Here is a 17,064-nt window from a genome sequence, read left to right on the forward strand (position 1 = left end):
TGCCACGTCCGCCATTGAACCATGTCCCCAAGTGCCACGTCCGCCATTGAACCATGTCCCCAAGTGCCACGTCCGCCATTGAACCATGTCCCCAAGTGCCACGTCCGCCATTGAACCATGTCCCCAAGTGCCACGTCCGCCATTGAACCATGTCCCCAAGTGCCACGTCCGCCATTGAACCATGTCCCCAAGTGCCACATCCATACGGCTTTTAAATACCTCAAGGGATGGTGATTCCACCACTTCCCTGGGCAGCCTGTTCCAGTGCTTGACAACCGTTTCGGGTGAAATTTTTCCTAGTAACTGGGAAACCTAGTTACTAATCTAAGTAATCTAAACGAATCTAACCTCTCCTGGCGCAAATTTCCTCTCGTCCTGTTTCTTGTTGCTTAGGAGAAGGCACCGCGCCCCCTCCCCACACTACCGCCTCCCTGGTGCTTGTACCAGCGACGTGTATTGAGGAGCCCGTGTGCCTCCCAAGTTCTGACAAATAATGGCAGGTTGAAATCGTTTTAATTTTATTGACATTTCCTTATAGCACTTGCATTATGTCGTGCGCCAGGAGGAAAGTTTGCATTTAGACTTTTTTCAGCAAATACCTTCTCATGAAAGTCGTTATAGAAGATTTCCAACCATAAGTAGTCTGAAAATAGTAAGCAAACCACTGGAGATAAATTCTGGTTTTTGGTTTTATTTTGAAATTGTTTAAATCAAAGAGTTTTTATTCTCAAAAAAGAGGCAGCTAGTGAATACAATTCATGTCTTAGACTGAAGAATCAATGCTGAAAAAAAAGTTAACAGTAGATATCTGTCCTTTTTTTAAATTAAATCTTCATATCACACATTTATCTAATAAAAAGTCTTAAGCACTTCAACAAAGTGCCTTCTAAGTGCCTAGTAGCCATATAGATAGGTTGCTGCTGGCAGACAGATTGCAAATTATATTCAAGACCTGAGCTGGAAGAATGCTGATTGCAAAGTCCAACTCTCAAAATATAGCTAAATACCAGAATAGTCCTTGTTCCTGTGTACAGGGATAAAATCTTTACTGACAGGATGGCATACTTTTTTCCCCTTATCACCTAATGAAGTCATTTATCATTCAAAGCACAGATCAACAGCCATTTTGTGTTTATATTTACCCTTGTTGTTCTATATATATCTTATGCATTAGGTACTTCAGAAAATTTCATCCTTGCAGTAAATCAGGAGCTATTTCTAAATCTCTGGCATGCTAGAAAGCATCAACATTACAAAATATAAAACAGCCAGAAAGGAATGCACTTTATAAAATACCCAATTTATATTATCTCCATCTCATTAAGCAGACAATGCAAGTGTAGAGAGATTATTGACAGTAACATGTATATATGTATTTTTTGAGAGTGGCAGTCCAGTTGCTCAGGGTAATCAAACATCCCTAAATAGAGAATTATCCATTCTCTCTTTACAGTCCCTTGCTTCACTCCCTTTCATCAAACTTTAACAATGTTACGTGTCTATGATCAAATTCTACTGAAAATACCCAGCTGCAAACACTCAGCTGAGACCATAACAAAGCAAAATATTTTTTTTTGCAAATGGAAAAAGAAAAAAGGATCCAAGGAGATAATGCATTTTAAAGCAGTTGAAAATTGATCTAACATACGAATCTACCGACTTTACTATCTCACAAGTAATTATGAAAAAAAGAAATTCTCTATCAGTGGGAAAAAGCAACCTCTTTAGTCATATTCTTCCCCCAGCAGCATCTACAGAAGACTTTGGAGGAAGAATTTGGCCTGTTGCTGTTGTGTCTTCCCTTTGCACTCTGCCAGCATAAACAAGTGTTACATTAGGGATGTAAACATTTTTAATTACAAATCTTCAAAACCTGATAGTCCATGTTCTGCAGCCACATGGTTACATGTAACAGAACAATCTTTAATGCATATTTTTATTTTTATATTGTTTGTATATTATTTGTTCTTATTGTGAAAAGAACAGTAGATTATGAGCCGTCCATATCTTTCATATTGATGCTTGCATAAAATTGTGTTTTCTCCTCTCTGTATTCCAGCCTTTGCATGTACTATCCTGAAAAAAGGTATATTTTAATCTGCTCACTTATATTTCAAGAAATCAGCCAAGGTGGACCCAATGAAGTAATAGTATTTTCCAAATCTTACAGCCTTCAGTAGCCACATCTACATTGTAGATGAGAGTAGATAATATTAGTAGATATACCTAATTCTTTTTATAATATTGCATACTTAATTAATTTCATGTTAATCAATAGATATTAAAATGTGCTCATTTATACACAAATTTAATATAAAGGTTAATGACTTCAGATAATATAATTGTTACCAAACCTTTCATTCTTTCCATACGGAGACACAAAGGAATTATTTTAAAACAACCAGCAAAACTTCCACTATTTTCCAGTATATGACAATGTATGTGCATCTGCCATAGAGCAGCGTTACAGAGTACAAAACACATTAGCAGATAATAACACCTGTTTGTGCAAGAGCAAAGTGTTATCTTCCATTCTCATTCTTGATTCTTCTTTTCCTGCCCCAAAACTGCCAAATATGCGCTACTTGTAGGAGATAGGTGGCATTGTCTCAACAAATAAATTTTTGTAATTAATAGTCAGGTATTATAAAGATTAGAAATTAATGTGTTCAGCCCCAGTCAGGATTTGACCCTCAGTCTTATTGGCAACTTCCATTGTTTTTATTCTGCTTTTGACAATCCAGGTTTATCTGTGGATGGATCTGCTTCTTCTAAGTCTGCAAATTCTTCCTCTATAACTGGCTTCAATATTTTCTCTATTTGCGTAAGTCTTTTTTTCACTTTCTGTTGTGCACCTTCATACTCAGCCAACAACCTGGCAAACTTTGTTTGCAACCTGTCCATAGCACGTTCCATGTAGGCGACCTTCTCTTCCAGATCTTTAGGATCGCTTCCTAAATTTGCAATTTCAATGTCCAGTAACCCATCTTTCATTAGGATTTGCTTGCCTTTTTCTTCCAGCATAGCCTTTGCATCTGGATACTCTGTTAAAGCCTCCATGAGATCATCCTTAGACAAACAAAACAAGTCTGAGTATCCAATACTTTTAATATTGGCTGTTCTTCGATTGCCAGCTTTGCTACCCTTGATGTTAAGAATGCTGATTTCTCCGAAGTAGCTGCCATCACTTAGGACCACAAATTGGGTAATTCCATCATCAGCAACTACTGCCAGCTTGCCTTCTTTGATAATGTACATCTCTCGTCCAATATCTCCTTTTCTGCAAATATAATCTCCAGGACTGTATACTTGGGGCTGGAGTTTCAAAACCAGTTCAACCAGCAAACCTGCTTCACAGTCTGCAAAAATCCGAACTTTTTTTAGCGTTTCCAGGTGAACATTGATTGCAATCTCTGCTCTTAGTTTATCTGGCAGATACTTCAAGACTTCCCTTTCATCCACAGCCTTTTTGTTTGTCCACAGGTAGTCAAACCACTTTATAACTCTTTTTTCCATGTCCTTACTCACATTCCGAAAATGCATATACTGCTTGATAGCATCAATCCTTGCTTGGAACTCCGCCCTGGCAGCATTCATGTTGGAGATCATTGAGCCCACGTTACCAACGATGGTAGCAAAGATCAGTACTCCAACCAAGAAGTCAACGACCACAAAAAAATACTCAGAATCTCTTACAGGAGGGGGGGTTTCACCAATAGTAGTCAGGGTCAGTGTTGACCAGTAGAGACTGTAGACATATTTTCTAGTCAGGCGGGCAAATTCAGGATCTGAGGTGTTGGGGTAGACCCACGTGTCAGCCCCAAATCCAATGGCTTTTGAGATGGAGTAGTATACACAGGCATTCCAGTGAATAATAATCACAATGTACATGACAAGGTTAGAGATCCTGAAGATATTTGGGTAGTTTGTTCTTGTTTCTGTTCTCTGGAAGAATTCAAACATCCGAGCTACTCTGAGTAGTCTGTTTATTCTTAATTCTGGGTAATTCAATCCTAACTTAAAGTATAAGAGATCAGTTGGTAAGATTGACAGAAAATCTAGTTTGAATTGAAAAGATCTCTTGTATTTCTCTCGTAGCTTATGTTCTTCTTTCACCAGAAGACCTTGCTCCAGGTAACCTAAAATAAATTTTAAATAATAAAAAAAGCTACAGGTTCAAATATGTTGAGTTTAAGGTCAGTCCAAATCTACTTTGAAAAATATTTTGGGTGCAAATTCCATATGGAACATAACTTCTCTTACTTTTTACTATTTAATTTCTTATTTCCCAATAGTCAGTTTAGTGCTATATGGTTCAGCTATGAAAGATAAACAATTCTAGATCTGAATATTTTCCTCAATTTTTCCACTATGGTGAACATCTGGAAATAAAAACCATCTTCCCCTCCAAAAAACCTCCACAAGCTATAGGAAGGGTGATTAATGAGGAAAAGAATCTGAACTCAGGAATTGCAGTTCCATATTGAGTGTATCTACTTAATAGCTCCATAGGTTAGTATTTTAAATAAATAGTTGTAGCTGAAGTTAATGGGATGTCTTGCTTGCTCAAGAGTCTTGAAAAATCAAAAAAATACTTGAATCTCCCATTAATACAAAAACCAGATTTAGGTGCTGGTTTTTCAGAACCCCTGATCCTCTCTTGGCTGCACTACATGTTTCTTTTGTCTTGGTGAGTCAGCTGCAGGCAGAACAGCTTGTACCTGCATATCTCAAACTTCATGTGTCCTTTGAGTAATACATAAAATTTCATCAGAATTTCTCCTACTTTTACAGTAAGGCTGCAGTCTTTCAGAAATCTAACTCAGCATCTTTTTTTCACTAATGCATCTCATCAAGGCTATTCAGATAAGAGAAGTAGTAGGGTTTTGATTAAAAAAAAATAACACTGGCATAAATATGTAAAAAGGAATAATTAATCCTTGAGTATATTTACCTGTCCTTGTCCGTACAAACATATCAGCAACATAAATGGCATCAGAAACATAATCAATAATAAACCATGCCACTAAGTAATCATGCTGAAGCTCATCAAAACAGGCTCTGAATATGAAAAAACAAAAGTAAATTACCATAAAACAAAAATTAAATACATGTATGAATAAATTATTATTTATTTATCTAGTCAGGGATATTATGATTTTCCAAAAGTTCTATGTAGTCACTGAAGGAGTACATCACCTAGCAATAATCATGGTCCAGTTGTACATGACAGGCATTGTGATGCAAAACAACCAGTTGTAATATATATTTCCTGCTGGATCAATGGTGAAAATATCTTTCTTCTTCCTAAGTGGTAAGCGGGGGGAAAAAAAGAAATTTAATGAGAGACTTGAAATACACATCTCATTTTTGAGGAATTAAGCATTCCAGAAATTATTATTGTGAAATAAGTGGTCTTTATTGAAGTTAAACTTCCTTGCTCAAGTGCATGGAAGATATGAAGCTGGTACAACTTGGTGTGACACAAATTTAGAATTTAAATTTTGCTGACCAAAGTCAGCTTGGCAGTCTCACTTCAGTTCATAGTGGCACATGTGATTTTTAAATTATTTTTTCCTACCCACATAACTCTCTTGTCTGATAATTTTTCTTATCATTAAAAAAAGATTATGTGACCATTAATTTTTAGAGAAATATAAATTATGAGATGAATCATGCCTTTCTCACAGGGAAAAGTCTGGCCTCGAGGAAGATAAAACATTGGCATAGTTTACATAAAGATACCAAAGAATAGGAAATCATACAACACAGGTTTCTACTGCACTGTTTTGAGTTTCTCTTCCTTAGCCAGAATATTATGAATTTACCAAGTAGACTATAAAGCAACAACTTTTAGAGCATTGAAGAGTTTACTGACTTGTAGGTGCCTTTGAGTGTGGAAGAGATTGCTTTATACTGGCGCATTGTTTGCTGCAGTGTATTGTACAAGAAATATTAGATAATCAGAATCTAAAGGAGATATATCTTGATTAAGGTTTCAAATCAGCTCCATGCATGCATATTTCTGTTGTCCACATATGAAGTTAAGTCAAAACAACTCTGCTCTAGGGAGAACAGCAGCAGTCTTTGCACTCATTCACTAGGGTATAAACACCTTTACAGGACATCTATGAATGAATTTGTTCTTACATTAAAAGCAATTTTATTACATAGCATAACTGGACCTAAACGAAAAATACTTACTCTTCTGTATTTTCTTTCTTCTTCAACTTATCTTTATTTTTATTTTTCTCCTTTTTTTCTTTGGTCTTTTGTGTTTCTCCATCCTTTTTTTTTTCTGGCTTGCTAAGAAATAGATTAACATTTTCCATTGTTAAGGACCAAGTAAAACGTATGTAGAAAAAAAATCTAAATCTCTTAGAAATAGTAATATTATTACTCTTCATCTTACCTCTTCTTTTCTTTTTTTCTTTTCTTCTCCTCTCTAAGAAAAAGAAAAATATGATAGGGTCATGGGATGCACATCCTGTTTCTTCAACATCTATTTATTAGAAGCATCTGAATTCAGTAAGGATAACATTGTACTTATGTGTTTAGCCTTCAAAAAAGTGTTTTTCTTATTGCTTGTTATTTCACCTAGAACTACTTTGTTTTAAATCAATAGATACAATATCAATAACTTTGGTAATAAGGATGATCATCATCATAACTGATGTGCATGAAGTTGAAAGGTATGTGCAGTCTCTTTTGGGCTTACCTGAATTACATCTCTATTTCTAATGAAACAATTAGATATTTACTATAAATATTTATTTCTGCTTTTATAATCAAAATTTCAGTACTCTCATTTTATCAAATGGCAAAGATACTTACTCATCTTTATTACTATTATTGTTAATATTGTAGCATGCAAATACTCCAGGTGGATATTGTTGCCTAGGAAACAATGAAACAACACAGTTGTATGATATCTGATGAAATTTAAAAAAACCAAAATCTCCTAAATATTTACAATAAGCAATATACTGTAATCTTAAAAACTTTGTTTTTTACTAAGAGTGAAGAAAATTATATGATAGCAAGTATATGTGCTTAGATATTCTTATGTAAATCATCAAACTAAAAAAAAAACCCCAAACCTACACAAAATATATTTGACATACCTGTTTTCCCCTTCGTACATCAGTCCATGGTCCTTACTGGTGTCATGCACTACCACACTGGGAACAATTGTATGGGAGTGATGGGTCTCAATCACTCCTACCTTCATGGTCAGGTTTGTTTTAACTTGGGTAATTGAAGAAGACTGAATAAAAAAAAGAATCAAGTCATTTCACCACTAGAATAAGTAGCTTTTTTTTCCCCCCTAAGAATGAATCCTTTACATTCTTGTTTTCCTGAAGCCCAACAAGAATATTTACAGTTTCCTGTCTTCCATGACATTCCCACCAGACAAGAGAATGACCTGGCAACTCCTGCTAAAGGGAACGTTGTACACATCTTTAGGGAAGCATTAATTTACGTTTTTCTCCTGAGTTTTGACACATACTTTGAAAATATTTAAATAATTGTGCTTGAAACATCTACTGCTGTTTCTCTGGGTTTTGAACCAAAGGCTAAAAACACTGTATCAATATGGAGAAACAGATTCATGCACAGATGACATCCTGAAAACCAGACTAAAAAGTATCCCCTGGTTGTAGGTCCAAGGAAATCTCAGTATATCTGGTAACAGAGACTTACATTATGTTGAGATCAAAGAGTGGTCCTCTTGAGGGTAAGTAAGACGGTAAGATTAATGTAGTGGTTTCCTTACTCATATAGCAGGTGGTATATAAACACCTAAATAGAAGTGTTAGTGGCTCTTTATGTCTGATCTGTTCATCTCAAGGGAAAAAAAAAACCCTGAAAATGTTTTATAGCTAATACAGTGCATTCTACTGAATAATTTTCTAGAACTGGTGTAATTAACTTCAGCTCTCCTTTCTCACCATTTATTCCTACAGTTATATCTTGGCATCAGTAAGACTGCCAGCTCTTTAGGCATGAATTCTATCAGTGTGATTTGCTCTTGCCAGGGTCATTTAGAGAGGATTATAAAGCAGATATTGATACTGCTATCCACAGCAGTAACAATTTCCCTGTATGTGTGAAATCAGAATATAGAGATCTCTGTAAGCCACAAACTGGCAAATGAGTGTCTATACCACTGATAAGTGAAGTCAAATGCCATAGGGATCAGACTTGAAGCAGTTTATTCTGGCACAGCATGAAGGAGGAGCAGAATGATACAGCTGACATTGCTGCCAGACTTGACTTCCCTTATTTGTCAGTGAAACTAAAAATATGCCTATACAGGAAATAGGAGGGGAAATCCATGTTCCCAGCACTCCTCGGACATGAATGACACATGGTGCAAAAAATAATACAGCAATATCACAGAATTACAGAATATTCTGATTTGGAAGGGACCCACAAGGACTACTGAGCCCAACCCTTAAGTGAATGGCCCATACAGGGATCAAATCCACAATCTTGGTGTTATAAACACCATGCTCTGAACAACTGAGATCTAACATTCTACACAATAGAAAGATAAAGATTGAAGATTGTGATGTGTTATTCCATGGATAGTCCTAAATATAGTCCAATACTACTGGTCAGTCTTTCAATGCTTGCCAGCATGGATCAGGTCTAAGATAAATAGACATAAAAATATTCTAAGTATCTAAGACATGGCAAACTTCAGGTGAGATTCATCAGGAGACTAAAAGCTGTACCAGGGTTTCCAGTGACTTACTGCTTGAAAGTGAGAGGATTGAAATTACACCAGGTTCAATTAAGTGGCTTTATATCTGCTTACAGGTGCTCTGAAAGCTCTATTAATGCTGGCACACACAATTCCATCCTGATTAAACCTATATCTTCCACAGGACCACACAAATAATGGTGCGAAATAAAGCAGTATCCAACTCAGCACGAGACAAGTTCAAATGCATTATTCTCAAGGGAAATAATTTCTCCAACAGAGTGGGCTCTAAACCAGTCAGTTCATGTTAGCACTCACAGTACTAGCATTTCAACATGGGTATATATTTTTCATGTTTACTTTTGCTCTTTGGGTCTTCTTTAGTGTCAAAAAAAAAAAAAAGGAAAAAAAAAATTTGACGTTGTGCTCTCCAGACATGCTGATTTGCACTTGTTCTAGAGTTTAAAGATGATGACAAGTATGATAAAATAGAATGTGTCCAAAATCACACCAATCCAGAGTATGGAGCCTGAAGGCTGGGGAAAAAAAAAATCTATATCCTCTACATTCCCATCTTCTTCAGGTTAATAGGATTTTCTTTGCATTATTTCAAATAAACAAGTTCCTCTGTTTCTGTTGGTGTCTGTTGTAAGCAGAGATACTGTGGGATACTGTGTGTTCTGGGGAAGCAGCCATGGCAGCCATGCATAGGATTTGCTGGGAAAGAGGAGCTGCCATTTGAGGCAGGATGGGACATTTGGGACATTTCATATTACTGAGGCACTGAAAACATTAAGTGGCATAGCAATTGAAGTATTAACTACCCTGTAGTCTCAAAATACCAAGTTTGAACAGCAAGCTTAGGTAAGTGCTGCACCAGGTTTTTTCCTGTCAGTCAGGATGTGTAGCACAAGAGTATCTTCAAAGTCCACTAGTAGAAAAACAAATTGCAGGGAGTTAAAATTCCCAAGTCTAAGAGACAGGAGTGCTAATGCAGCATGTGCCCAGTGCAAGTTGGACAGAGGCAGAAATTAAATCTAGTTTGGGGACTGTTGTTACTTTGTTACAGCATTTGCCCATACTGGGCACAGTAGAAAATATCACATTAAACTCACTGGGTCCAAATTAATCTTAGGGCATTTTCAAGCATTTCAAAATTTTTACTAAATTCTATCACTATCATGTTTCCTATTCTGTAGTCACACATATTTTTTTCTTTAACTGATACATTGTCACAACTTATTACAGTGCTTTTTAATATTGGGATGCACATTTTCACATTATCATATTTAGGTAGCAAATTCAAAAAGTAATAGATGCTTTCTGTAGACATATTTTAAATTTCTACCATATGATTTTTACTGTATCGTCCCAAATAGTTTCCTTTTACTACTTGGATTTTTTAAAAATGTAACTACTATGATAAACAACCTAGTTTTCAAGCATTATGAGCTGAAAACGAATTCTACTAATCACTATACATCAAAATCTTTAGGGCTGCAAGAAAATAAAGGATTGTGATGAATGGAAGACCAGCTTCTGTTGCTTCTGCTGTTTTATTTTACGTATTTCTCCCTTTTTTACTGGCCCACTACATTCACATCTCTAATCATTATTTTCATAGACAAAATGCTTTAAATAAGGATACCCTGGAACAGATTTGGGCATCACATACAGATCTATTTTTTTCCTTCACAAAAAGCAGTAAAAAAATCTTCATTAATATTGAAATTTGCATCATGCTACAGCATGATCTGTCTTTTCTAACATGCTAAGAGTCTTCAGCATTTCTGCAATAAGCATTTTCAACAAGCAGTGTGCATGCTTACCTTAGGAATGCAATCTGCTGCTTCTGCTAGAGATTTTGGTCCTTTAAATCAGCCACATTTCCTTACTACATAAGCAGTATCACCATGAAAAGCTAAATATAATCAACATTTCATAAATAAATCTCTCATTGATTGATTGCACAAAGAGCCAGCCCCCTGTGCAGTTCTCTGAATTATTCCCAAGGAAGGACATGGTTATTAGAGGTGGATTTCCTTGACCTAGTGATGGATTTTGAGATTTAGAGGGAGATGAAAGTGACAGTGGCAGTCAGTATTATCCTTCACCTGAGCAGAAGCTTACTAGCCCTATCTGCATGCACAAGAAGTGACAAATGCTGGAGTGTGCTCTGTTTTGAAACTGAAAAAAAATATTGTAAATAACTATATATTCAGTATTGTCTGCTCACTTGTTCTCTTAAATATTGCAGATGCTTTTTAGCAGTGGTAACAGGTTCTTTTACTGTAATAGATAAAACACCATAAATGGAAATTTCCTTTTATAAAAGGAATAAAATTAAAATAAATTAAAAATTTATTTTCATGCATATACCATAGGGCTGAAGGAAAGGAAATAACCTTTTAAATTACTTAAAGTTCTTAAATAATATATAACATATTTTTATAATATGTTATAATAACATATTTTTATGCTTTAAAATCTAGTGAATTGTGGATACATTTTTAGTGGAAAATACCTTGATGATGAAGTTATAAGACACTGAATTTATCTTCAACTTCAGTATGGATTATGACTTTGCAAAATGGTTTAAGTAGCTGCATTCCTCCTCCATTAGAAACATGCAAGAATGCATCTGTAGTGGCTAGAGAGTCAAGAAAGGCCCCATGAGGATATACTTCAAAAGAGAACATGGTATTTGCATACCTCACCTTTCATATTTCCCTGCTGGATACCATAAGAATGAGAAAAATAATGTTCTCTGAAGTTTGAGTGATTGATTTTTCAATCTGGAATCTTGTACATGGCCCATTTTTGTAAAAGAAAAAAAGGCTCTTAAGCAGCAAAAAGAGGTAAATGTTGAAACTTGAATTTATATCTTTGTCACAACTGAGATATAGCTAAAGTTTTTACACTCTATGAATTACATTCTAACTTTGCTTCACAAAAAGCAGAATCCAGGAAAGCAGTCCAGCCCCTGGGACTTCAGGATTATGATACATTTGTTTCTATAACCAAGGGCAGCAGGAAAAAATGCTATTAGCAATCATAGGAACCAACTTAAATCTTGCAGCCCAGGTGACTGAGTTTATGGATTTAATCATAAAACAAAATCTCAGCACAGATCAGCCTCCTGATGATAGAAGCAAATTAAACACTTCTGCTGCTATGACTTTCCAGCCCTGAAGACAGTAATTCCATTTTCCAGAAAAGAGAACATGCATTTGAAATTTATAGAATAAAAATAATTTTAAATAAGATAGTAATGGGCAACAAGGAAATGTATAATCGTATGCACAATGGAAGCCACATACACCAGTTTTAGTATGATAATCAACATGACAAAGAGATAAAGTGAATAAGCTTCTAAATTCTGGCTTATGCTTTACTGTTGTCTTTGAAGAGCTGAAATGCATCTCTTATCCTAAGATCATAGATATGAAAGAATCTCAGAAGGTTACTGCATCCAACCAGTATTGAATCTTGATCAGATTTACCTCTGTCATTCTCCAGGGTTTTTCCCTGTCTTGCTGTCTGAAATATGTCAATGTTCAGATCTGAGCAGTGATTCTGTGAATATGTGGTGCCACTAAATGTTTGGGACATATGCCTTGTTATATGTTGCAGAAGAGTTGATGCACCTTTTTAATCTGGTATAGAACTGCCAGTTTTCTTATAAAATAATAAGTCCTGCAACGCAAAACTAACTTATTTTTTTCTTTATTGGTTTACCCTGGAATTCTTTAAAGCTCTCAAACAGAGGAAAATGAGTCCTGCTAGGCCTGGCCACTTCCTTGTCTGACAGTGGCCAGGACCTCACTAACCTGTGAAGAAGTTTGCAGAACAAATTCTAGATAAGCTCAACACAGTGGTGTCAATTCTGCCCTCCTTTAAAAGCCAGTTACATAGCTGTCATTGACTTCACTGACAATAATATTAGTTGACTGTCAATATTTTTTCATGGATATTTTTCCTGTCATTCTGTATTCCAGTGAAGTAACCTTGACTGATGGGAGAATGACTGTACTAATGGATTATTGTTTTAGTAGGCCAACTATAATCTCTTTTTGGATCTTGCATTGTGATCATCTGTAATTCTTCTCAATCCTATTAATTCTATGTATAGTTTCAGATACCCATAACCAAAACACTAGATACATTACACATATGTATTATGACTTATAAATAAGCAGGTTCTAATGGCACATTGCCTTTCAGCTTACTATGTTGAAGCTCTGTAAACAGACGAGTGTTTGGATTGGGATCACAGTTTTGACCAGCTTCTATTCTGCAAATATTGTTCTGGTTTTTCTAGTGCTGATGTGATTTCAGCAATTAATGTCATGTTGGAAGTGCTGCAGCTGAGAAGACTCCAGGGCTTCTGGCTTTTTTATGCCCTTGTGTAGAATTCAGTGTCATGAAGCTCAATTGGCCCCAGTGAGGCTTGGTGACTAGAAAACCATCAGTGCCAACAGTGTCTCCACCAGTAGGTGGTACTGTATTTTACTTTAGGGTGATGGAGAGTGAAATAGATGCAATTTAAGATGTGTGTTGGTGAGTTGGATTCTAATGTGCAGATGAGGCTGGAATCACAAAGCACTGCAAGTGCTCTCAGGCGCAGAGCACAGCACTGCACAATGTGCTCAAACAGTCTCAAAGCCTCTCACCATCGTCCTCCAGGTCCAGAGCCTAGTTACTGCATGACTACTCTGCACAGGGACTAGCACTTCTGAAATGTCCACACTGTGCCTGGCCATGCCTGGCAGTTTTTTCTGTGGCCTGAGATGAACCTGCAGTAAGATTATCCTTGTGTCGTCCAGGTTTGGTGGGTGTTTCTCCCCTGCGGTGTCTCCTCAACTCCCAGGCTGAAACCTGCAAGGAACAGAGAGACTGGCTTATCAGAAAACTCTCTGGGAAATACTAGATCTTCATTCAATGGTATAATTGGGATAAAGAATAAGCGTAGTGCCCCTACAGAAGCTCCAGAAGTTCTGCACAGTCAGTACTTCTGTTTAGCAGAATTTTATTTCAAGATAAAATAACATAGGAAATCTTGGTTGCACAGAATTACGATGCTGAAATATTTACACATAAAAAGGTGATTCAACTGATATTAATTAAACAAAAATTAGAACTAAAACTGATATTAATTAAACAAAACCTGATCTTAATTAAACAAAAATCATCAATATATGACATTGCCATCAATAAGAGAGGTAGAAAGTGCACTGTAGATGAAAAAGGTTTAATAAATCCAGCCTTGCATGTTATTCACTCTATGTAGTATAGAAGGAGTTAAGGTGGCACTACCTGGGCATTTATAAGGGAGCATATATACAATTAATCTCTACACAGCAAGTAGAGCAATCTAATAATTTTGCACCTCAGTCTAGAGACCTTTTTTTTTCTTAGTTGAACCTAATTTCGTCACGTATTGCTCCTGCATGTCTGCACTAAATCACCATGTAGCGGGGAAGATAGAGTTCCCATGATTTGAGCTTCATTCACAAATCTACTTCAGTAATTTTTGTGTGGCTACATGCCAGGAAAGGTAATGAATCTGTCTGTAGCTTCTGTATTGAACAGAACTCATGTTTGGACACTGTTGTGTAGCAATGACTGCTGGCACAGTAATGCAGGACAGGGAACTGAGCAATGATAACAGGATTTAAAAATGCCACAGGCAAATTTCCTAAATAATAATAAAAGAGATAGTTCTTGCTTCATGTCTGCACCTGAATCAGTTGCACAGTGAACGGGTTTTCTAATTGTGGTGAAACTTGTCATCATCTTCAGTATTTACGATAATATAATTCAATACTGCACTCAATGTGTATGCACATAAGAAAAAAATCCTCAACAAGATTAAATTTATAACAAAGCCAAAGAGACACACAAATTATGGTAATTGTTTGTGGCTAACACAGAGGTAAAGATGGGATTTATTAAGGCACTAAAATGAGTTTTACAATGACTGTTTTAGTTATAAATGTAAAAGATTAAATTTGGCTAGAGAGTGCTTCCATTTTTATGAAAGATCAACAATTAAAGTCAGTGCTTGCTGGCTTTAATGAAACCTTTCATATATTACATAGTTAATGAAGTTATGTAACTACATAAGTAACAGAATTTTAACAGAAACTTTCTTTTGCATTTTCCAAACATTTAATGGAGGGGAAAATAATGCAATAACATAGAAGGACATAGCAGGGTTTCATAAGACACTTATTCCTCTTTGGGAGAAGTGTAAACTGCCACAAAATTGCTTTGACTGTTACTACATGCATATTTTTACTTCATACACAAAAGGTTGATCTGTGCTTAGCTGTATCTGGCACAGCTCCAGGGAATTAAATAGGTCTGTCCTGATTTGCATTAGCTCATGATCCAGGCATTGCTCTAAATCAATCATAAGTGTCATTTTGAATGGCAAAATGGCATCTTTTTTTTCCTTTAGTTAATGTCAGTTAAGAGGATTGTATATCAATACTTTATTTTCTTTCCCATTTGACCTTTACATGTCATCTAAACTAAAGTATATCAATGTTGATAAATTACTTTGATATAGTTAGTTTCTTCCTGACATTGTCTCAAAGTTCTTCAAAACAAATTGAGTATAAAAAGTGCTAATCACCAGTGAAGTATTTACACATGAAGTATGCCTACTCTCTTCTGTAGTAATATTATGGATTGCAAGGTTTTTGCATCTATCCATTGACTTGGATTGTTATTCACAATTTTTTTGTGACTTCACATTTTTTTCTCAGAAGAAAAAGGGTCTCATAGTGCTTTTTGCAGTTGATTACAATATAATAATATGAAGCATTTAAAGATTTTCAGCCAAGGAACAATAAGTATATAGCATCATTTAAGTTGGAAAATACTCTTAAGATAATTAAGTAAAATTTAACCCAACACTATTACATTCACCATTAAACCATACCCATCACTACTACATCTATACATCTTTTGAATATCTCCAGGTATGGTGAATGCACCATTTCTTTAGGTGGCCTGTTCCAATGCTTGACAACCCTTTGAGTGAAGAAAAACCTTCCCTGGCACAACCTGAAGCTGTCTCTTCTTGTCCAGCTGCTTTTGACTTGGGAGAAGAGACCAATCCTCTTCTAACTAGAACCTCCTTTCAGGCAGTTCTAGAGGGGTATAAGGTTTATCCTGAGCCTCCTTTTCTCCAGGCTAAACACCCCAGCTCCCTCAGCCACTCCTCATAGGACTTGTGCTCCAGACCCTTCACCAGCTCCACTGCCCTTCTCTGGACTTGCTCCAGCACCTCAATGTCCTTCTTGTAGTGATGGGCCCAGAACTGAACACAGGATTCACAGCATGGCCTCATCAGTGCCACACTATTCCTGATACAGAGCAGGATGCCATTGCTTTTCCCAGCCACCCGGGCACACTGCTGGTTCATGCTCAGCCAGCTGTCAACAAATGTGTAAATCAGATTAAATATTTTATTAATTAATTAAATAGACTTTGATGTCCATGGCCTGCTAAAGGACTTGGCTGGTACAGAAGCCCATCTACAGAAGTGTTAGCTGTGCTGTTTCTCAGTATTCTTGCTCTGGGTACTCCACCACAGTGAAGCCATGAGCAGTAGGCCAGCAAGAGCTGTGCCAGAGGAAGAGGTGGTCTTTGGCAGCTCACCCTCTCCCACCTTCTCTGCTGCTCCAGCAGGACCCTGTGGATATTTCCACTTCCCTTCTCAGCAGATCTGCCAACAGACTCATTTGCAGGATTGCAGCAAGCTCAAAAAATTGACACATTTTGCAGAAACAGGGATATGAACAAATGGAGTTGACAGATCTGAGAGGACACAGAACAAAAACAGGAATTTGAAGCAGACTGCAGACATGCATCTGTCTATATATGTGGTTTTATCCTATGGGCATGCTTATGTCATACAAGAAGATCAACAGTTTTCTCCCAGACTTTCAGATTATGCTCTAAAATTTTGATTTAACACTTTCAAATACATTTTAAAATTATTGCTCTGTTTTTTTAGCAGTAACCTCCTTTAGAAATGTTAAAGCAGAGAAGTCAAACTATTTATCATGCAGCCTGCACTGGATTCAGGCCACCTTCCCTAGAAGTTCTTATAGTGTAGACTTATTAAAGTGGAATGGTAACTAAAATCACAAAAAGCAAATGCATTGTTCCTTTTCTCCTTACATACAGAGTGCTGGTTATGCTAAAACATAAATACAGAAATAAAAAATGAGACTAAGACATTGAAACTGATCTCTTGGTTTAACCACAGGACTGCAAAGTCAAGGATACCTAAGCCAAGGAAAACCAAGTTATTTTGCTGATAATATCAAAATATTTCA

General features: G+C 36.4%; 2 protein-coding genes across 2 annotated transcripts in view; both read right to left on the reverse strand.

Moving 5' to 3' along the window:
* Nucleotides 1-175, reverse strand: part of NFXL1 (nuclear transcription factor, X-box binding like 1) — a 44,471-nt gene extending 44,296 nt beyond the window's left edge. Inside the window, exon 1 of the mRNA XM_005415640.2 lies at nt 4-175. Within this exon, the coding sequence (XP_005415697.1) occupies nt 4-175 (172 nt within the window). The remainder of the gene's footprint in view (nt 1-3) is intronic.
* A 2,546-nt stretch (nt 176-2,721) lies between these two features.
* On the reverse strand, nt 2,722-7,231 carry CNGA1 (cyclic nucleotide gated channel subunit alpha 1). Its single transcript, XM_005415641.1, is given in 7 exon segments — nt 2,722-4,139; nt 4,955-5,061; nt 5,200-5,307; nt 6,205-6,306; nt 6,413-6,438; nt 6,831-6,897; nt 7,101-7,231. Coding segments are annotated over 7 exon segments (1,959 nt in total).
* Between the last annotated feature and the right edge of the window lie 9,833 nt (nt 7,232-17,064).

This window comes from Geospiza fortis, unplaced genomic scaffold, assembly GCF_000277835.1.
Source record: "Geospiza fortis unplaced genomic scaffold, GeoFor_1.0 scaffold40, whole genome shotgun sequence".
In the NCBI taxonomy this organism is placed as follows: domain Eukaryota; kingdom Metazoa; phylum Chordata; class Aves; order Passeriformes; family Thraupidae; genus Geospiza; species Geospiza fortis.